The 22,987-nt window shown below is 43.1% G+C and overlaps 1 protein-coding gene across 1 annotated transcript in view; it reads right to left on the minus strand.

The window, feature by feature from the left end:
- Positions 1 to 22,987, minus strand: part of si:dkey-256h2.1 (uncharacterized protein LOC337520 homolog) — a 266,626-nt gene that overhangs the window by 24,646 nt on the left and 218,993 nt on the right. The window contains exon 11 of the mRNA XM_041185101.1: positions 11,953 to 12,086. Within this exon, the coding sequence (XP_041041035.1) occupies positions 11,953 to 12,086 (134 nt within the window). The remainder of the gene's footprint in view (positions 1 to 11,952; positions 12,087 to 22,987) is intronic.

Here is a 22,987-nt window from a genome sequence, read left to right on the forward strand (position 1 = left end):
GGGAAGGAGTGGTTGGTGGCAGGAAGTCATGTGCTGATATCTCCAGGAGTATGTCCAATCAGAGTTGGTCACTCTACCTTCCACAACACCAGTCTCTGTATTCAATGGATCATCCTCTGCCATTTCTACCACCTCCAGCATGATGCCACCATGAAACACTTCTGCCCTTCCTTCCCGTTTTAGCACTCCGAAGGGACCACTCCCTTCGCAACAACCTGGTCCATTCCTCAATCACCACCATCTACTTCCTATGGCACCTTTCCTTGCAAGTGCAGGAGATGCAATGCCTGTCCTTTTACCCCCTCTCTCCTTATCGTCCAAGACCCAGGTGAAACAGCAATTTATGTATACTTCTTTCAATTTAGTATATTGTAATCACTGCTCACAATGCAATCTGCTATAATACAAAAGCAAAATATTACAGATGCTGGAAATCTGAAATAAAAATAGAATGTGCTGGGAAAACTCAGCACATTATGGCTCTGGCAGCATCTGTGGAGAGAGAAACAAAGTTAATGCTGTGAGTCGAATATGACTCTTCTTTGGAACTGGTCATATTCAACTCAAAACTAACTCTGTTTCACTCTCCAAAGATGCTCCCGGACCTGCTGAGTTTTTCCAGCACTTTCTGTTTTTACTTATGCAGTCTGCTCTACATTGGGCAGATCAAACACAGATTGGGTGACTGCTTTGTGGACCATTTCCATTCAGTAAACAAGCATAACCCTGAGCTTCCGGTGACCTGTTGTTTTAATTCCCCACCTTGCTCTGACATTGGCCCCTCTGTCCTCGACCTACTGCAGTGTTCCAATGAAGCTCAACACAAACTTGAAGAACTGCATCTCATCTTTCAGTTAGGCACTTTACAGCCCACTGGACTCAACACTGAGCTCAACAATTTCAGAACGTAATTTCTGCCTCTCATTTTGTTTTGTTTTTTGCATATTTTGCTCTGAATCTTATTTTTCTCTTGTTTTTGCTTTTGGTTGGCAGCTGTTCATTATTCTTCCCTTCACTGCTCCTCTGAACAATTGTTTCTTTACTTGTCCAATTACTACTCCCTTTGACTCTGTCCACCTCTTCTGTCATTTCATGTCACCTTTCCTCCCCCCAACACAGGCTTTTACTTATGTTCTTTTTCGACCCTCCCCCATTGGACCTACCTAAAATCTATTACATTTCTAACTTTTCCCAATTCTGAAGATGGGTCATTGGCTGGAAAAGTTAACTCTCTCCACAGACACTGCCAGACCTGCTGAGTATTCCCAGCATTTTCTGTTTTTTTTCAGATTTCTAGTGTCTGCAGTAGTTTGCTTTTGTATCACTTAAAGCTAATCTACACTGCTTAAAGCACTGCTTAAAAATCTCTTAAAGGAGTGGCACATTATGGCTGAAGCAGGTGCTGGCAGCCATGGAAGTGACTCTGACCTGGGAAAAAGTGAAGAACGGCACAATAGGGAAGAGAGTGGACTCCAAAGTTTTTGAAAGTTGCACAGGAGGCCTAGGTGGAGGAGGTGGAAAGTAGAAGAGATGTCCTGTACCTGCGGAGTTTGGCAGGGGTGGGGGAGGGGAAGGAGGCCCTCTAGACATATGGTCAAAAGGCAGTGGCAGCAGATAGCCGTGGAGATCAGTGCCATGAAACAAGCCCTAAGCACCTGGATACAGTGCCATGAAAAAGTTCAATGACCACACATAAGTGATCAAGGTCTGTAACTGCATCTTCAAATGCCATATCCTATCAACCAGTAGCCTCTTCCAGAGGAACACAGCATCACAGAAGCCAGTCTTCAGCCAATTCAATTCACTCCACGTGATATCAAGAAACAGCTGAAGGCACTGGATACTGCAAAGGCTATGGGCCCTGACAATATTCCGGCAATAGTACTGGATGCTGAAGGTGTGGAATCGCTTTTGGGTCTGGCACAGGGCAGAGTTGATATGTGTCTGCAGTCAATGGCAGCCTGCACCTTGGAGACGCCTGCAATTTTACAGAAGCTGTGGACTTGATCCACCTGCTTGTCACTGCAAGAGGATTAAAAGTAGCTAAACTTTCTTTGAACAGAGAGTATCCCTGACTCAACATTGGACAACAAACTATGAAATGTTGCAAACATTTTCAGTTGCAGTCTGGAAGGAGATGGGTGCATTAAAGTTCAAGATCACAGTTACCTTCACAGCCAGTGGCAATGCAGTTGTTGCCCTGCTTCCGAGGTTGCAGTTTTGGCTATAGTAGTGGCAGATTTCAGTTAGGGCATCCTTACTGAAGCGCAGGTGACTTAAGTATTATTCCTTGCTGAGGTTCAGGTAGGAGATTTGCTCCATGAACACTCTGGGCAGATATAACCTTCTGCTCAGAACCCTTCCCCCCAATCTCCAGCTTCCGTTTTCAGCATGCTCTATGTGGCTTCTGTTCATTTTCCAAGTGATGCTGTATTCAGAACGGATTGCTTGCCACTGAACCATGTCTAGAATCTAATGGTTTGCGTGGGAACTTTGAAGACAGCAGATCCTTCAGTACCTGCCACACCATTCCCTGTGGACCTTTGTGACATGGATGAACTCGAGAAAGCACTGAGCACTTGTAGAATCATAGCAGCAGCCAGAAGAAAACAGCCAGAAATTAACCTGTAAGTAGTTGATGATGCCTTTATATATCACAGGTGGGGGTGCTCCTGCTTTTGAATGTATGTTCAGTTGTGCAAAATTAAAAGGTGTTCGCTAGAACTTTGAATGCCAAAATGGTACTACTAGCGTCAAATTAGTGTTTCACTTTGACTGACATCATGATCTTCCTGTTCTGCATATTCATTGTGGACATGCTAACAATTGCACCAAAATGTAGTCCGGTGTGATTTGCCACACAAGAATGCATGTATATCAGCGACGCTACTTTGGAATTCCAACAGCATTCGTAGCACCTAGAAAACAGATGCTAATAAGCCCAATACCTTGCCCTGGATATTTACTTACTTAGCTAGATTCACACTGGTGCAAAAGAAAATACTTTTTATTTCATAAAGGGTTGGTGTAAATTCTTGGTCGCATAACAATTTTCTATATTAATTTCATACATTATGTTCTTTTGTTACTTAATAAAAAAAACCATTTCTGATTAAATAAATCAATTTCATAAATGTACTTATGCCACTTGTTCCTATCCTGGAGCATAATACTATTAACTACAAAACGTTCCCTTATTAAACAGTTGCTTCTTGCAGCATACAATAAAATATTGATTGGACCTGTGTATTCACTAAACACACTAATTTGAAAGAGATTTTATTGATTTTAAATAATTTAGCTAACTTGCTGACTCAAGTTTTCTTTAGTACATATAATGAGTGAGAACAGTCTGCTCCTATTTTTGTGCACCACGATTGCCCTTGGAGCACCAAAATGACATCCGCAGCATGTGCGCACATTTTTGGAGCTAATCACGGCAGACACCAGAAGTGAGAGTGTTAGTATGTGTGCAGTCAATATCCACCAGAAGTATGCAAGGGAACCAGATCATGACTTTAATCAGTGTTCAATGCTGATTTGATGCCAAGCACCTTTTTGGAGCACAACACTCCAGCTAACACTCTCTTGACCTCACACTGCTGAATGTGCATTTAGCAGAAGGAAGGAATCCACCCCCCCCAATCAATGCTATATAAAGAGTTCATCAACTACTTACAAGTTAGTTGCTGTTTGATATTTTCTGCCTGTTGCTGTACTTATACAAGTGTTTAGTGTTTTCTATAACTGTTCCAAGTTTGAAAGAAGTGGTGTGGCAGGTGCTCAAGGAGTTTTTGCTGACTTCAAGGCTTCCGCACAAGCTGGTTGGTCCCAATGAGCATTCCTCTTGTAACAGTATGATTTAGAGAATGAACGCAGGTAGCATCCAGTTAGGCAGAGTTAACATGCGGCACCTGTAAAGCGATGTGCTTGCAGTCAGTGACACTGTGCACACAGACCAGCCTGCAATCCCAGCATAGCTGTGTAATCCCTCCACCTGCACAAGTCTGTTGGAAGGAGGAGGAGGAAGTAGGAGAAAAGGGTTCTCAGTAGGAGCCTCAGGATGTCCTCACTGAAGTCTACCATGCAGCTACAACTGCAATCATACAGCACAAAGGGATCAATCACACTGCCAGTAGCTGTGAAGGTGAGCGCTAGGAGAAACTCTTATATGTCCAGCTGTTTTCAGGCTACAGCTGGAGACATTTGCAACATCTCAGTTTGCTATTGAATGTTACATCATGGATGCCAGTGAGGCTCTCAATTCAAAGAGCTAACTACATTTTATTCTCATTTTCCAGAGAGAAACAAGCAGAGTGAGCATGCAGGTTTGCTGGGATTGCAGGCTGTGCTATGGTGCAGTTTGTCATTGGCTGTACATGCGTTGCTTTGTGAGTGACGTGTCAACAGCCTTTCATTAGAACCAAGACAGATTCCACTCCCTCAATGTCCAGCTGGTGTGAGGCCACAGGCAGCAAATCATTCAGATTAATACCTGCTATCCTGGCAGCAATCATGATGCTTTCATCTGCAGCAGTCCGCTAGACTATTTGCATTTGAGCCAACACACCAAACCAAACAGTGGCTACTGAGTGATGAGGGCTATCTGCTGATGACATGGCTGATGATTCCCATGTGCAATCCACACATATACATACAATGAGAGCCATGCTGCCACATGATATGTGATTGGCATGCTGAAAGAACAATTTCATTGACCGAACCTCTCATGAGGAGCTCTGCAGTATTCAACAGAGCAGGTGTCAAGTGTAGTGGTGATTTGCTGCATGCTGCACAACCTCGCCATCATGGGACCCATGCCACTAGCTATACAGCAAGCAGCTGAGGAGCAAAAGCATGAGGATGAGGAAGAGGAGGAAAGGAAGCAGCTCAGAGAGCACCTTGCTGCCTGGGTTGTTTGTGAAGAACTCATTATGTGTTATACCTGTAAATTTAATCTAATTCCTCATTCATTAACAGTCCTATACCTTCCCTTCCCTCTGTCACTGACCATCACAATGTCTTCTTGGTCAGAATGCAAAAATAAAAACCACCACAAAATAAATATTCAAAACCAAATTTAGAAATGAAATTATGCTCTTTTGCATACAATAGTCAGCTAAAAGTCAACTAACCACCCTTGCTCATTACTTTACCGCTTACCTTCTGTATGCCTTTGCCTGTCCTGGTGCTCCTATTCAGTGCTAACCCACGGTTGCAGCATCGCTGATGGAAAGCTTGTTGACTTTCAGTAGGGGGACTGCAGATGACTTTAAGGATGACCTCGTCTAACTATGGTCTTCGATGTCCCGGCTGCAAACTACACAATCTTGGCACGGATGGCAGCAATTTGGGCTGACTGGCTGACAGGAAACAGCAGGGGCACTGGTGGAATGGCAGGGGTAGAAGCACGAATGCTGTCATCTCGAGTGAGAACAACAGGTTCGTGCTCCATGGAGCCACTAGCATTCAACTGGGGTAGGGCCTCAGAAATCATAGTAACCTGTTGGAGAACAGGTTACTGGACTGTTATGACTCCTGCAAGCCTCTTGGAACATTGTGATCCACATTCAAAATGGCAGTCGTCTGAACTTGCATGGTAGAACGCTGACCTCGCATGACAGCAGTCTGAGCCTCTAGTGCAGACCTCAGAGACTGTGTAGCTTGTGCTGCAATGGAAGTTGCAACATCAGTCATCAGGTGCTACACCATTGTTGGGTTCACAAATGTGTGAATGGCACCACTACCAAGCTGGAAAAGAGAAGCTGCAAGTTCTGTACAATGCCCTGAGCTGAGTTTGGTGCTGAACTTCTCTGTGCTCCTTGATATTGAACACAAACCTTCTTACAGGTTTCTCAGTGCGCCAACCATTTCATTGTGCATTCCCATCAGCCTTCTTCTGTAGGCTGCTCCATCAAAGTTTTCATCTGAGTTCTGCGCGACCTCATCCTCTGGTGAGTTAGCAACTTCGCTAAACTTGTCCCTTCATCAGGCTGTAAGTACATGTGCACAGCAATTCAGAGGCCTCTGTGCTATTCCCTAAATCATGCTCAGTTTCAGTATCTGACTTGTGGCTGAGAGTGTGAAATTGAATGATGATGCATCATCATCCTCACTGTATTCTTGTTGTTCCACCACTGCCTGACTAGGTTGCATTTCTTGGGTATCTGAAAGGAGAAAGACACAAGGTAAAACTGGTGTAGGGAGGATGGAAAATAAGAGGTTATGTCTACACCATTTGCAGTTTGGACACCAGAAGAGAGTGTGGAATGAGGGGGAGGTGGGATGGAGAGGGAGGGTTAAGTATAAGGATACGGCCATTGTCAATGGTTTCAGTCCAGCTATCGGACATAGTTTTGGTAAAAACCATTCCACTAATGGCCAGCACCATGTCCTCAAAATTGGTTAGGACATGCAGGCGTGCTTGCTTGCTTTCAGTTAGCTCCTGTTGCCTCCAGTTTTGCACCACTTTGTACTTCCCTTTTACAGGCAAGTGTGGTAGTGAGAGTCATGTGATCTGTTTAGCTGATGTAGTTATCATGGTTGAATAGCTGGCAGTGTGTGCATGGTATGAGGTGTGGGCGAGAGACTTGCAACAATGCTAAATGTGTGATGATGCAATGGAGCATATGAATGTTAGGTATGAATCCTAACTGATAGAGATTTGTCGGCGAGTGATGTGGTGAATTGAGCAAAGTTTGAGGCTAATAGTGCAGCTGGTAGGATATGGCATTTGAAGATGCATTCACTGACCTTAACCAATAGTGCGAGATCATTGAAGTTTTGCAGCACAGTATCCAGGTCCTCTGGGCTTTATTCCTGCCATTGACCCTTATGGCTATCTGCTCTTACTGCATTTGGAGTGTGCATCTGCAGGGTCTCCTGACATCCGGTGGATGTGAGGCATCTCTCTTTTCCACCTCCACCACCAAGGCCTCCAGTGTTGTGTCTGAGAACTTTGGAACCTGTGCTCTCTGATGCTGTGCCATTCTTCACTGTTTACCAGGTCACAGTCACTTCTTGTACAACTGCCAACATCTGCTCCACTCACAATGCACCTCCCTCTTAAGAGGTGCAGGCTATCTCTAAGCGATCCTAACCATTCACGATGCTGGCCCCATGCTGATGCACCCATCCACTAATCACGTATCACGATCCCTGCCCCTGTATACTGGGGCTACTCAATTTAGTTGCCCTTCTCAATAAATCATAGATCTCATTTCATCCTTGCACTGTTTACCTTTGTAGTACTACTTTTTATTTATAACATCAGAGCAATATTCCTCTCATTATATGGACGAAATTTATTGGTCGAAGCAGTGGCTTTTCCGGGAGTCCCAATCTGGCCGTCGGCTGCCTGCTGTCAGGGTTCCTGGGTCCTGCAGGAGAATTTCCTGCCTCAGAGAGCTGCTGGCCAATCAGGTTGGCAACTTTCCAGTACCAGCAGCGCCACCAGGAGTGGTGGCCACTGCCAGTAAGCCTGGGAGGAGGATCGTCACTGAAGCACTGGAACACAGTTGAGTAGGATGGAATTGTTGAGGCCAGTCGGGCAGGCCCCGGTGAGGTGGAGGTGGTGGGTTGGTGTAAAGGGCAGGGGGTGTCTTCCCACTAGCGAGTTCCTCCATTGGACACAGGGTGCCCGAGCAGGAAGGATCACCCCAACCAGGCTGCAGGTATGCACCAGGGTTTACCTGGCAGCTTGCCAACATGGCATGGCCCCACCTGCACTGGTTGAATATCAGCAGCAGCAGGATGAGGCCTTTAAGTGGCACCTAACTGGCCACTTAAGGGCCTCAAATGGCATCCGGCCTGGAAGACAGTCCACGAACCTTCCCATTTTGTAATTAATTGGGGGAGTTGGGAATTAAGGCAATGGACTCTCCATCCCCAGCCTTCCCATCCCATTATACAGCCTCCCCTGTGCCATGAAAATATAATAATTTTCATAATATTAGTGTGATTTATTGTAAAGGTAGGTTAATAGTGGAGTTTGAATTAGTGTGTGTGTGTGTGTGTTTTAATTGAATTGCAGACAGCTAGTCTGGAGCTTCTGAGTTATCAAAAGAGAAGCTAGGTTTGAAATGCTAAATACGTAAATATGACTGAAGTTTTCGAATGTAGTTGTGAGGAACATTTGCATTTTTAGATAAATCAGAGTCGTGAATTTCATAGAGGCGGTAAGGTGTTACACCTAGCCAACAGAGGCTAAGCCAAACAGTGTGTTTATTTTTCCCAAAGATCACTGATAATACGAGTACTATGGAAGATTTATATTATGGAAAAAGTAAAATTGCAAATACATATTGGGTCAATGGAATTTACATTACAAAGAGAGAAACCTGTATAAAGGAGATGAGGTTATGTGTAAGGGGAAGGCATTCTAAGATCTAACAAGCGTGAAAAGCCTCCTGTTTCTATGCATCAAACTGCTATCTTCAGGAACCGAAGCTAAGAGAATTCATTTTGAATATTACTGCCTAGGGTACTGTGTGCTTTGCCTGGTCTGTTGAAATCTATGTTGTTTTACTGTTGCCTAAATGGAGATGTGACTGGGAGCTAGATTAATTAAGGGATTTAGGAGTTATTATAGTAGTAATTTGTAGACCCATGTATGTGCTTAAGATCTTTTCTTCTATTAATAAATTTTAATTTAGTTTTGTAAAAGATCTCTAAGATTCGGTGGTCTTATTACTACTGAATTCAAGGCACATATTTTGACATAAAAATACAAATTGCAAGACAGTTATGGCAACCATTTCAAGTTTCCCTCTGTGATCTGAACAGCTTGGCATTTACCATTCGCTGTGCCATAACACCTGCCTCCCAGCCCACTTGTGGGGTTGTGTGTTAAATTCTGCTCTGTGCGTGTGTGCGAGCGAGTGAATTAGAAAACAATATAACTTAATTGTTGCAACCAGAAGCCACATAATTGTCTGCATTTTGAATCTGAATAAAGCAAGTCAGAAAGCAAAAGCTTCAGCTGATGTTCTGCTGTGCCTTAAATGCTTTAATCCAGTTCCTAGTTGGTTAGAGTACATAACACAAAAGGATTTTTTAATTCAGCATAACAAGCACTCAGTAAGTTTAGTGCTATATGGTAAGGATGGAAGTGACAAATTAAAGGCAGGATAGTAAAATAAATAAATTTACAACAGATGCTCTTTAAGACAGACTGAATTTTAATGAGCAGAAATTGTTGCTGAATGCAGTGGCCAAACTCTTGATATGTGCTCCAGGTATCTAAAGCTCCCTGCCAGTAGTTTGAATTTGTACAAAGCAACTACTTCATGCCACAGCAGGGGTTTGGTTAGCACCCAGTTGGCTGGATGGCTGGTTTGTGATGCAGAGTGACGCCAATGGTGTGGGTTCAATTCCTGTGCCAGCTGAGGTCATCCATGCAGGCCCCACCTTATCAACCTTACCTCTCGCCTGAGCTGTGGTGACCCTCAGGTTGAACTCAACACCAGTCATCTTTCTCTAATGACAGGGCAGCCTATGGTCCTCTGGGACTATGGCAACTTTCATTTCATTGTTCACTATGATTTTATGCAAGTGGGAAATGTTTAACCTGTTAGTATTTTCAATGTTTTATGATTGCACAGAGAGAACAAACTTATTGTATGGACTGGTATATTCACTTGAGGAGTTTGTCTGTTTTCAAAAACTTTGGGGGGCGTTTTAACCTAAAAAAGGGCTCGATTTGGGTTGGGTAAGAAAGGAGGTGGTGTTAAAATCTGTTGACCGATCCAAATTCACATTCAACCAATATCCCCTCTAAGCAATGTGGCCACATGTGAATGCTCCTGCACAGGCTGTGCACCTACGGCCCCTTTAAGTTACTGCATGTGTGTGGCCACGCAAAATAATTTGAAAGGTCTGCACACTGAACAAATCAACAATACACTAAAAAAAAAATTAGAGGGTCTAATTTCTGGCTGGAAGCTGGGCAGACGACCAAGCTGCGCCAGGAAGGCAGGTTCAAATTTTAAGTATGATAATAAAGCTTTTGTCATTTGATAATGAAGCAGCTTCCTCAAAGCATGGAGTTGGTAGATTCAGGTTGTGAGTGCCTTTATACCTACCTCCTGGATCCAGACGCCTGTCTGAGGACCCTTCACAATCAGATACTCCTCCCACGACTTCCCCTCCATTGTATCTGACCAAACCCCACCATGAGACCACCAAACCTCATTGCACCACCAAACCATGCATTCCCCCACTACACGGTCCCAAACCCCCACACCAAGAATCCCTTGATTCCCCTCCCCAGGCTCCTGACCTTCTCACTAGGCCTCTGGTGTCTTTCCCAGGCTTTTAATACTGCCCCGCCATCCCCACCCCCATCCAGGCCCCTGACCTCCCTCAATACCTCCATCCTCCCCACTACCAGGCCTCCGATCCGCTCCCCTACACCTCTGAGCACCCCCACAATGGGACCCAGGCTTGGGAGCCTCGTCATTAACGCACCTACCAACAACCCCCTTCCATCAGCCCCTCCTATCTGTCCCCCTCTAAACCTTCGAGATCATCCTCTCTCAACAAGGACTTAGCTGGTCCTGAGGCCTTCGTCAACTGTGGTGTTAAAACTCTGCAGTGTTTGTGAGGGGATCCCAATTTCTTGCCTCACAGTCAGGTAAGTGAAAATTCAGCCCTTCCTTTCATCATTGATAAAAATAACCTCTCAATTATAATCCACCTTTGAAATGCTGTCCTCTGTTTAGGAAAGCAAACTTCACCATAAAATTGACAGAAGACCCAAGCCTGGACTTTCCTCCTGGTCTAGTTTAGTACAGTCCAGAAGTACAAGAGAAGTGCATCTATACCTAGAGGTATCACTCTGACAAAACCGAGTCCAGTTTTCCTCCTTGTCAATTTGCATCAAATATTTTTCCAGGTTCTTAGCGCCATTATTACCTACTGTTGGAAATTCCTCTGGCAGGAGGCAAACCTGTTGGTGCTGCAGCTGCATTAAACTGGCTGTGGTTGTGAAAAGTATCTGGGCAACCATTTTGTTTCTTTGCCAATTTGGCTCACTGCAGTGTCAGATACTAGTGGTTTTTCATGGCACCAAGCCCACTAATTTTGGTTTCAGTTGTAGTGTTATTGTTTGCGTTCCAGCAAATGCGATCTGAGATTTTAGCTCTGAGTTGGGAGACTCACAAAATGCAGTGTAAGGCAGTAGTCTTGCCAATGAGTGTCACTGCTAGCAACCCTGGTAAACAATGTCAAATGAAGTTCAATTACTCCCCCTCTCAGGAGATGTCTGTCAGAGGGCAAGCTCCTCACCCAGCTTCATTGAAGAGAACATAGATGTGGAATCCAAGGGGAAGTTACAAAAACAAAGTACATCCCAGAACAAGGGTTTGTATGTTACAAAGTGGGGTAAGGTTGCTTGAATACTTATTTTATTGAAAAAAGTGTCCAAGACGCCTTAACTTCACGGAATGATGTCAATCTCCCCTTTCTAGGTGGAGATTTCATGAATGGGGAAAAAGTATCCAATATCCAGCTAGCATTTGGATTAAAAAAATGTCTACAATTTTATTAGTATGAGCCTGTATCTGTTCCTTAGCACCCAGGATAAATCTCAGTTTGCCATACCACTTAAGTATTAAGTTTCATTCTGTGTTTAAAAGATCTAAATTTTTCATTTGCAATGTCTTACCTGATCTGCCAAAACTGCCAGTGCACAAGCTTTCTTGGCAATTGGAAAACAGGATGTGCCCTATGACATAAACATGCAGAGCACACTGGACTGCCAGGCAGCCTCCATTTTTTCAACAGATCATTGTGGCTAACATTCTTCAACAGGACCAGTATTTTAGATAACCAATTTAAATCCAGAAAAGTACAAGGGGTTTGAGTTGTTAACAGTTTTTTCTCATCCAGTGATTTTTCCTCCCCCTTTTTCTTTATACCCTTCAAATGACAAAGTGATAAGGTGAAGTTTACCTGCTCAGTGACATCTTTCCTCCATGGTGCCACATCCTGTCCATCGCACCAGCCATTTCGCCCATACAGCCATGTACCATGCTCATTCGGGACCACGCCCTCTAAAACCTTGTTAGCACAACCTAAAGGAGTACCTAGGTGGAATAAATGTCATACTTAAGTTTGTGTTCAGTTTGTCTAAAATATTTTTCATAATATCATTGTAGCCTTATGGATGTGAGTGTGGATGATTCTGTCTGTGTGACTGATTTAATTGAATTGGAGTCAGACAGACTGCAAGGTTGAAATTATCATGAGTTAGGTGTAAGCAGGCTTTTGAAATGGAGATGGACAAGTGAGGATGAAGGTTCCACAGATAAATTGTGAATGAAAATTGTGTTTTCAGATAAGTGAAGGGGTTGTTTGATTTCCAAAGGGATGGTAGGATGTTTGCAAGTAGCAAGATAAATAGGGCAAGGTTATTATGTTTATCTTTCCCGAAAAGAAAGAGGCCATATTGACAATGTGAAAGATTCTTATATTATGGGAAAAGTAAATTTCCGAAGACTCGTAGAACAATGGGATTTTACACACTAAAGAGAGAGAAACATATATAAAGAAGGATGGAAGGTTATGTTGGGTGGGTAGCCATGTAACATCTTGAAAGGTACACTGTGTTAAGCAACCTTGGGAAAAGCCTCCAGCCACTTTTGCAGAAGTCTGCTGTGTCCAGTAAGTAAAGTTGTGTTAAAAAGCCTTTGGAATCCCACTGTTGTGTGGGTGCTATGGTAACCTTGCTGGATTGCTTATTTAAATTTAAAATCTATTTTGGGCTATTGCCTTAAAGGGGTTGTATAGTTGGGAGTCAGCTTAATTAGGAATTTTGGAATTTGTTATAATATCAAGTAACTGTAATCTTATGTCTGTGTTTGAATTATTTTCTTTTGTTAAATGTTTTAATTACATTTTTAAAATCTCTAAAGCTTTTAGTGGACTCACTACTTCTGAAGTCAGTGCACAAATTATCTCGTAATAAATACAAAGTGCAAAACCGTTGTGATAGCATGGCCAGGTTTCCCTCGTGAATTTGGTCCGTCTGGCAGACATTACCTGCTACATCATAACAGTGTAAAATATCAATCGGCCCAGATTTTTCTTTCTCAATAGCAGGGAATGCTGAGAAATTTACCATGGTTTAGGGACCCAACAGCACCTCAACTTCCAGTGAACTCACTTACGCTGAAGTCTGAAGGCTGCGATGCACCTGAATGGACTCCAGGGCAGCTCACACCATTTCCGTTCTTAGAGTGGTAGGGACCTTTCATGCAAAACTTTTGCTTATTTCCCCTCAACTTGCACTGATTTTTCCATGCAAATAAGTTAGAGCTGATAATCACAGGTGTAAACCAAGGAGTCAGCCCTTCAAATGTTTATGTCCCATCCACAAAATAAATAGACAATTGCTAATTGTAAATAAAAATGTTTTTCATGATTCCCCTGGCAGCCCCAGCTCCTCTGCCTCCCTTACTCCCCTCCCCTTCATCAAGCGCTATTTCGGATATCAGCAGCATTGAAGAGCAGGGAGAGCTCGGGGTGGGGGAAATGGGGGGAGCGGGAGGAGGCTGGGGGTGCCAGGGAGGGCTGGAAAGGAGCTGGGTGGAATTAATGACAGACCCCAGCAAAGTTTTAAAAACTGCCCTGTTTGAAAATATTCAAAATTATTAAAATATACTTACCTGTCATTGAGCTGCAGACTGAACTCAAGGGGAGTGTCTTTAGCTCATGATGTTACTAGGGGGCATGAATTCACTAGCAATACACTGCGTTGGAAGGCCTTGCTCTTTGTCCCAATGCTAGGCCATGCTAGGAGAGAAGGAAGTTTTCCCTGCAGCCTATAGACAAGTTAAGTACTGATTTTTATGGGCAGTCAGCAGCAAACGTTGTACCTTCGCTGCTGACAGGAAAATCCAGCCCACTGTATATTAAACTGGGTAGATGGGTGTGGGTTTCATTGAGTGACTGTCGATAAGTTCTGATACATATTTTCAATGCCAAAGGTGTCAAACTTGGTGACACATAACAGTTGAATTTTGAAGCCAACTGATTATTTGACCCATGTTTTGTTGACATTTAGAAAAGGTCAAAATTGTACACACCCATGAGATAAAGGTTCTAATTTGTCACATCGATTACAGAGAGAGAACATACAGAAAGACATTAGAAAATAAGGCAGGTAGCTTCTTTCTGCATTTGAATTTGACTTAAAAAAAGTTGCATTTTGAAAGCAAACAAAGCATTTGTGAAGAACTGATAGAAACTGAGATTGAAGGGACGACAGAATAGTTGAAGGTGAAGGAGGCTGGCCTCTTTCCACCTTACCTTGTGGACAGGTAGAAGTGGGGGGAATGGAGGGTAAGTTGTGTGATGGGAGGATAAAATGGTTGAGCAGGTAGTTTGAAGGAGAAGAGTTATGGATGATGGGAGGGGTTGGAAGGGAAGGAGATAATGGGAAAGTGAAGGGTGGTGGATACAATGGGAGAAAGCATATAATGGGAGTGAAGCATAAGTGATTAGGGAATAGGATGGGATGTGAGCTGCTGAAGGGTATATTTTCGCCACAACTCACTGTAGCCATCCTGCCACACAATGATACTTACCCACCTCCTATCTGAACGAAAAGTTTTGAAAATCAGAAAGAGAGAAGCAGGACAACGCAAAGCAAAAAGAGTTAAAGTAAAAGAAAGACAGAAACAGAAAAGGTGAGACAGAGAAACAGTACCACAAAGACAGGGAATAGCTAAGAATATGACCTGACTCTGTCTTATTAGCCCTGATTTTAATATTATGAATTCCTTTTAATTGATATAAAGTATTGAACATAATTTATAGGTAGCATTTTTTTATATAAATGATGCAATTACAGTATGAATATCAATTTACAATTATGTGAATAATTGATCCTATGTTGTTTTAAATGTGTGTTTGAAATTGAGCATGTACAGAATAGGTTGGAAGTAATGCTTAAGTGATGGGAAGTGTGAATCGTCAATGGAGGAAATAAGTGGGCTCTGCATCCCATGAACAAACTTAAAAAAAACCCTAAAATCTGCAAAGGTTGTTGTTGGTTGGTGGAAACAAAGGTGTGATAGCAAGTGGATGTCTAAGTTGGGTAGATGGAAAGTTAGGGAGTTCTAGCGAATTTCAGGCTGGTGAGTGATGAGCACACACAGTTGCAAAAATAATATTCCATGGTGATAAAAATAATAGGTCATGCGCTCATTTTCACAATTGGGAATACCTTTAATAGTAATTTTCTTTGACTGGCAATTTGAAACTATAGGCTGAAAATTCAATCACTGGCCAGGATTTTTCAGTCAGCGTGCTGGGGTGGGGCCAACATGCCGGCACTTAAAATAATGTGCGATGACGTCGGGTGTGTGTCCCAACGTCATCGTGCTGTCTCATTCGGTGGGCACGCACCGGAGTCGGCTGCATGCCCACTGATAATGAAAAGGCCTATTAAGGCCATTAACGAAGTAATTATGTTCAAGTTTACACTGCCCGTCCAACCTTACGGTTGGTGGGCAGGCAAAAAGGCCAAGCGGCCTTTATGTTTTTTAGGAAATCTCATCCACGAGCAGGATGAGGTTTCCTAAAGCTTTTACGAATTAAATAAGAAGTTTTTCTGAAAAATAAAAACATGTCCCATCTCATGTGACACAGTCACATGAGAGGGGATATGTTTCATTAAATTTTTACTACATTCATTTACTTTTTTTAAAATGCTTCAATCTCCCTGAGGCAGCTCCGTGTCTCAGGGAGATTGAAGCGCTCTTTCGCTTGCATGCCCGACTCTCCCTCCTCCCTCTGCCCACACAGCTAGCGTTCAGTGCTACTGCTCGGGTATTATGCTAGGTGGACCTTAATTGGCCCGCCCGCGTAAAATAGCAGTGCAGAGCCGATCATGGGCGGCAGTCGGCTCTGCAACTATCCCTGCCCGATGTGGGAAAAGTTCAGGCCACTGTGTCAGCGGGGGAACATTTAGGAGACAGTGATCATTATATTGTACGTTTTACGATGATGATAGGAAAGGACAATAGGCAATCCAGAGTGAAAATAGTTAACTGGACAAGAGCCGACTTTGATGAGGCAAGAACGGAGCTGGGCCAGATAGAATGGAATGGAGGATTGGCAGGAAAAACTATAGCTAAACAGTGGTCTACCTTCAAAAAAGAATTGGTTCAGGCACAGTCAAGGTATATTCCATTGAAAGGGAAAGGTAGGACAAACAAATCCAGAGCTCCCTGGATGAAAAAGGAGATTGAAATTAAGATAAAGAAAAAGTGCACTAATGACAGGTATCAGGTAGAAAATACAATTGAGAACCAAGAGGAATACAGAAGGTTCAGGGGTGGTGAAAAAGTATATTAGAGAAGCAAAGAGGAATTATGAGAAAAGACTGGCAGCCAACATGTAGGGGAATCCCAAAGTCTTCTATAGGCATATAAAGAGTAAAAGGGTGGTAAAAGGGGGAGGAGAGCCAATTAGGGACCTAACATGGAATTTACACATGGACAAAGATTCAACGGCTGACGTATTAAATGATACTTTGCACCTGTCTTTACCAAGGAGATGCTATCCAGGCCCTGGTGACAGATGAGCAAACTCTCTCACTAGAAGGGCTCAAAATTGATAAGGGGGAGGTGTTGACTACACTGTCGGTACTTAAAGTTGACAAGGGACCAGGACCGGTTGAGATGTATCCAAGGATATTAAAGGAATTGAGAGCAGAAATTGCAGCAGCACTGGCCATAATCTTTCAGTCTTCCTTAAACTCACGGGTGGTGACAGAGGACTGGAGAATTGTAAACATTATCTCCTTGTTCAAAAAAATTATTGTAAGAATAAGTCCAGCAATTACAGACCAGTCAGTTTAACTTCAGTGGTGGGCAAAATTCTAGAAACAATTATTTGGGGTACAATTAATGGTCACATGGAAAAATAAGGGTTGATAAAGAAGAGCCAGCATGGTTTTCAAAAGGGGAAATTGTGTTTAACTAACTTGCTGGAGTTTTTTTGAAGAAGTAACAGAAAAGGTTGATGATGGTATTGCTGTTGATGTGGTGTACATGGACTTCGAAAAGGCATTTGAAATAGTGCCACACAACTGACTTGTGGGCCAGAATTTTCACGTTGGCGTGTAGGCCCGACATGCCGACACATAAAATGACACGCAGTGACGTCAGGTGTACGTCCCAACATCACCATGTGTCATTCAGATCTTTCGTTCAGTGGGCGCGCGCTGGAGACGGCTGTGCGCCCGCTGAACTGTCAAAGGCCTGTTAAGGCCATTAATAAACCAATTAAAACAATTCTCAAAGCTGCCCGTCCAACCTTAAGATTGGCGGGCAGGCGATGAGCACAAGCAGCCTTCGCATTTTTCAGGAAATCTCATCCACAGGTGGGATGAGGTTTACTGAAGGTTTTATTAAATAAATAAAAAAATTTTCATAATTCATAAACATGTCCCAGCTCATGTGACACTGCTCATGAGGAGACATGTCTAAATAATTTTAATCTTTCTTTAGTTCAAATTTTCAATATGAACTCAATCTTTCTGAGGCAGCTCTGTGCCTCAGGGAGATTTCTGTGCTCTAACGCGTGCATGCGCGAAACAGCACAGGCCCCAATTCTTCCTCCTCCCCCCACCCGCACAGGTAGTGCTACCGGGCACGCGTCATGCTGGGCAGGCCTGAACTGGCCTGCCCACATAAAATGGCAGCGCACAGCTGATCGTGGGTGACGATTGGCTCTGCGCCCTCCCTACCAGCTCCTGACTGTGGCCTGCCCGACAGGCAGAAAATTCTGCCCGTGAGAAAAGTTATTGCTCATGGAATAAAAGGGGCAGTAGCAACATGGAAACAAAATTGGCTGAAAAATAGGGAGCAGAGAGTAATGGTTAATGGATATTTTCAGGCTGGAGGAAGGTTTGTAGTGAAGTTCCCCAGGGTTCGGTATTGGGACCCTTGCTTTTCCTGATATATATTAATGATCTAGATCTTGGTATGCAGGGGACAATTTCAAAGTTTGTGAATGATACGAAGCTTGGGAGCATTGTGAACTGTGAGGAGGGCAGTGTATAGCCTCAAGAGGACCTAGACAAGTTGATGGTGTGGGCAGATAGGTGGCAGATGAAGTTCAATGTGAAGAAGTGTGAGGTGATGTATTTTGGTAGGAAGAACATGGACAGACAATATAAAATAAGGGGTGAAATTTTGAAGGGGGTGCAGGAGCAGAAAGTCTTGGGTGTATATGTGCATAGGTCATTGAAGGTGGCAGGACAAGTGGAGAGAGCAGTTAGTAAAGCATATAGCATCCTGGACTTTATTAATAGGGGCAAAGGGTACAAGAACAAGGGTTATGCTGAATTTATATAAGACACTCGTTAGACCTCAGCTGGAATAATGTGTACAGTTCTGGGCACCACATTATAGGAAGGATGTGAACGCATTGGAGAGAGTGCAGAAGAGGTTTACAAGAATGGTTCCAGGGATGAGAAACTTCAACTATGAGGATAGGTTGAAGAATTTGGGACTGTGTTCCTTGGAGAGAAGGTGGCTGAGAGGAGATTTGATAGAGATGCTCAAAATCATGAGGGGGCTGGGCGGAGTAGATAGGGAGAAGCTGTTCCCACCCATAACAGGATCAAGACAAGCGGGTGCAGATTTAAAGTGATTTGCAAAAGAAGCAAATGTGACATGAGAAAAAACTTTTTCACACAACGAGTGGTTCGGGTCTGGAATGCACTACCTGGAAGTGTGGTGGAGGCAGGTTCAATCAAGACATTCAAGAGGACATTAGATGATTATTTGAATAGAAACAATGTGCAAGGGTATGGGGAAAAGGCAGGGCAATGGCACTAGGTCATAATGCTCATTTGGAGAGCCAGTGCAAACATGATGGGCTGAATGGCCTCCTTCTGTGCCTTTAAGATTCTGTGATTCTGTTATTTGAGTCCTTGTTCATATCAAGTGACTGATTGAATTTGTGTAGACTGCCTCTAGTACGTTGACTGTTAGTGACCTGGGGAACAACCAAATTTAATAAAAATATAACTAGATTCTGATCTAGCTGACTTCATGCTGTGATGTCATTAGATGACCGGAAGAGCAATCCTGTGAGTGTACTTGAATTAAGTTTGCAATTCACGGGCACCTAAACAGATTGGATTTTCTGCACACTGGTTGAGCCTCATCAACTGAAATGAACCAATATAAATGTAGCATAAAAGGGCATGAAAAAGAATGAAATAAAGGATGGTTCAACAAGTCAGGTTCTTCCAGTGATCATTTGTAATGTAGCCTACAATGGGGTCTTTCTTATCTATTTCATCATTCCCCACAAAAATGAAGCAACACTCTACATTCTACACATCTATCTTTTTATCCAACTCCATTCAATCTGATCTCTACACGTCCACTTTTCTCCAGTCCGACCTACAACACCTCTTTGTCCATTTGTCTGTGACATCTTTTGGTTATCTCCACCTATCACTGGCCCTCTATCCAGCTCTTCTTGTCCCACCCCCACCTCAAACCAGATTATATTTCACCTCTCTTCTATATTTACTTAGTTCTGTTGAAGGGTCATTCGGACTCGAAATGTTAACTGTGCTCCTATCCGCAGATGCTGCCAGACCTGCTGAGTTTTTCCAGGTATTTTTGTTTTTGTTTCTCCAGTACCAGCCTGATGCATAGGAGGATATCAGGACATCATTGCAGGAGTGCATCAGGGAGCCAGCTTCAACTCAACAATCTCCAACTGCTTCATCAACGACCCATCATAATAAGGTTAGGAGTGGGACTGTAATTAAAACAGAAAATGCTGGAAAAATTCAGCAGGTCTGGCAGCATCTGTGGAGAGAGAAACAGAGTTAACGTTTCATGTCCATATGACTCTTAAAGAAATGGGTGTTCAAACAATGACAATTGTACAAGTCAAATGTGTCCCCTCTCAACCTACTAGAATGGGGAATGCAACTCAAGATAGTCAAGAGGATTCTACCTCGAATACTGCTATAGTGAGTCAGGGGTTTTGTTTCTAAGGGAGAAGTATTCCCTTACTCCTCCAACAAAACAAGAAAACAAATTAATATTTTGAGAGACACTGGGGTAGATCAGTCATTAATTGGGACTGATGATATGATGTGTTCCAGAGGGTTTGATGAAAGAAAACATATTAATAGGGGGTATTCATGGGACTTATGAAACTGTTCCCTTGTGAAAAGTCAATTTACAAAGTGACAAAGTAAACAGAATTGTTACTGTGGCAATTGTTGCTAGATTACCCATTGAAGGGGTAGGTTTTATATTGGGTAATGATTTGGCCAGTGTAGACGGTACCGCCCCATCAGTCTACTCTCCATAATCAGTAAAGTAATGGAAGGGGTCATCAACAGTGGTATCAAGTGGCACTTGCTTAGCAATAACCTGCTCACTGATGCACAGTTTGGGTTCCACCAGGGCCACTCAGCTCCTGACCTCATTACAGCCTTGATTCAAACATGGCCAGAAGAGCTGAACTCCTGAGGTGAGGTGAGAGTGACTGCCCTTGAGATTAAGGCCGCATTTGACAGAGCGTGGCATCAAGGAGCTCTAGCAAAACTGGAGAAATTGGGATTCAGGAGGAAAACTCTCCATTGGTTGGAGTCATACCTAGGACAAATAAAGATGGTTGTGGTTGTTGGAGGTCAGTCATCTCAGATCCAGGACATCACCGCAGGAGTCCCTCAGGGTAGCGTCCTCGGCCCAACCATCTTCAGCTGCTTCATCAATGACCTTCCTTCCATCATAAGGTCAGAAGTGGGGATGTTCGTTGATGATTGCACAATGTTCAGCATCATTCGTGATTCCTCAGATACAATATTCAGGCTTGGGCTGACAAGTAACATTCACTTCACACAAGTGTCAGGCAATGATCATCTCCAACAAGAGAGAATCTAACCGTCGCCCCTTGACATTCAATGGCATTACCATCGCTGAATCCCCCACTATCAACACCCTGGGGGTTACCATTGACCAGAAACTGAACTGGCCTAGCCAAATAAATACTTTGGCTACAACAACAGGTCAGAGGCTAGGAATTGTGCGACAAGTAACCCGCTTCCTGACTCCCCAAAGCCTGTCCACCATCTATAAGGCACAAGTCAAGAGTGTGATGGAATAATCCCCACTTGCCTGGATGAGTGCAGCTCCAACAACACTCAAGAAGCTTGACACAGTCCAGGACAAAGCAGCCCGCTTGATTGGCACCACTTCCACAAACACCAGTGACATCAGCACTGCAGGGGTTCGCCAAGGCTCCTGAGACAGCACCTTCCAAACCCATGACCACTACTGTCTAGAAGGACAAGCACAGCAGATAGATGGGAACACCACCACCTAGAAGTTCCCCTCCAAGTCACTCACCATCCTGACTTAGAAATATTACCGCTGTTCCTTCACTGTCGCTGGGTCAAAATCCTGGAACTCCCTTCCTAATAGCACTGTGGGTGTACCTACACCAAATGGACTGCAGCGGTTGAAGAAGGTAGCTCACCACCACCTTCTCAAGGGCAACTTGGGATGGGTGCAATAAATGCTGGCCCAGCCAGCAAAGCCCACATCCCATGAATAAAATTTTTAAAAACTGGCAATGACTGTGTTGCCGCAGTTGCTTGATCATGTTGATCTTGCCAAACTCCCCAAAATTACTGTGGTCAATAACAAGAAGCTTATTGTTGATAATGAGCAATTGAAGGAAAGGCTGATTATTGTCGAGAGCAAACTTTCATGCACGAAAGATGAATTTGCTAATGTAAAACGAGAACTGGTGAGAACACTGGAATGTCACAGAAAGTAAAACACTTGAATGAGGATTTGAAACATCTAAATGATAAACTTATAGAAGTAAACACAACAAAGATAGATCTTCAATTAAAATTTGATGAACTTCAAATATCAGAAGTCTCCATTAGGTATTGTGTATGACACATTGAACAGGAAAAGGAATTGCTGATGGATCAGAACAGTTGGCTGAATGCAGATTTAAAAACCAAAACTAAAGAACTGTGGAACTTTGTCATAAGCAAAGAAATTCTTGAACTCTGATGCAATCTGGAGAACAATAAAGATGAGATGTGCAAATGGAAGAGCACATCCAGGCTTTAAAAGCAGAGAAGGACAATTTGAAGAAACAGCTTGAGGATCTAACGAGTGGATTGAAAGAGTCTAAGCAACAAGTAGTAACCATGGAGGAAAAGTTTCAAAATGAACTGAATGCCCATGTGAAGTTGTTAGGCTTCTATAAGGGTTCCACAGATGACTCTGAAACAAAGATAACTGAACTCAGCAGAGCAATTGACAGGCTGAATGAAAAGGTTAATAAACTTGGAAAAGAGTTGGAAAATAAGATATGCATCTGTAAGTGAAGAAGAGGGGAAGACCGCCAGAGTATTGGTTTGCAATTACACCAGAAAGGTTGAAAACCCATGGTTCAAAATAGAAATATTCCTAAAGAAAATTTTAATGTCTCTGCATTACCTTTGGTTGACCACGAAAAAATTTTGGGAGGAACCATGTAATTGTTAATATTCTGTCCAGAGTTTAAAGAAAGGGTGTAGGAGAAAAGGAAGGTTACAAATTATGATAATTCTATGATGTTAAAATCCTGCTGATCCTACTAGTTACATGTACTGTCTTTTGTTTTGGTTAAGCCTTTGTACCTTTATAATATATGTGTAATTGTGAATCTAAATGAAAAGTTCTTACATAAGCTATTTGTTGGAAGTTTATGATGTTACATAATTCTTGCAAAGAAATTGTAAAGCCATTGTAAAGAAACCTTCGTTATGGCGAAGCCTTCTTTCTTCCTTGGGATTGAGTTGTTATGAAATCTAACTTACCTTCTCATGGAGAAGGGGTCGGGAACTCCAAGTACTGAGAGGCCTCAGGAGTTTTGCACATACGTGGGCTGGGAGTGGGTGGTACATGCGTAATTTGGAATTTTTGTAATTCTT

Source organism: Carcharodon carcharias, chromosome 3 (genome assembly GCF_017639515.1).
Source record: "Carcharodon carcharias isolate sCarCar2 chromosome 3, sCarCar2.pri, whole genome shotgun sequence".
Taxonomy (NCBI): domain Eukaryota; kingdom Metazoa; phylum Chordata; class Chondrichthyes; order Lamniformes; family Lamnidae; genus Carcharodon; species Carcharodon carcharias.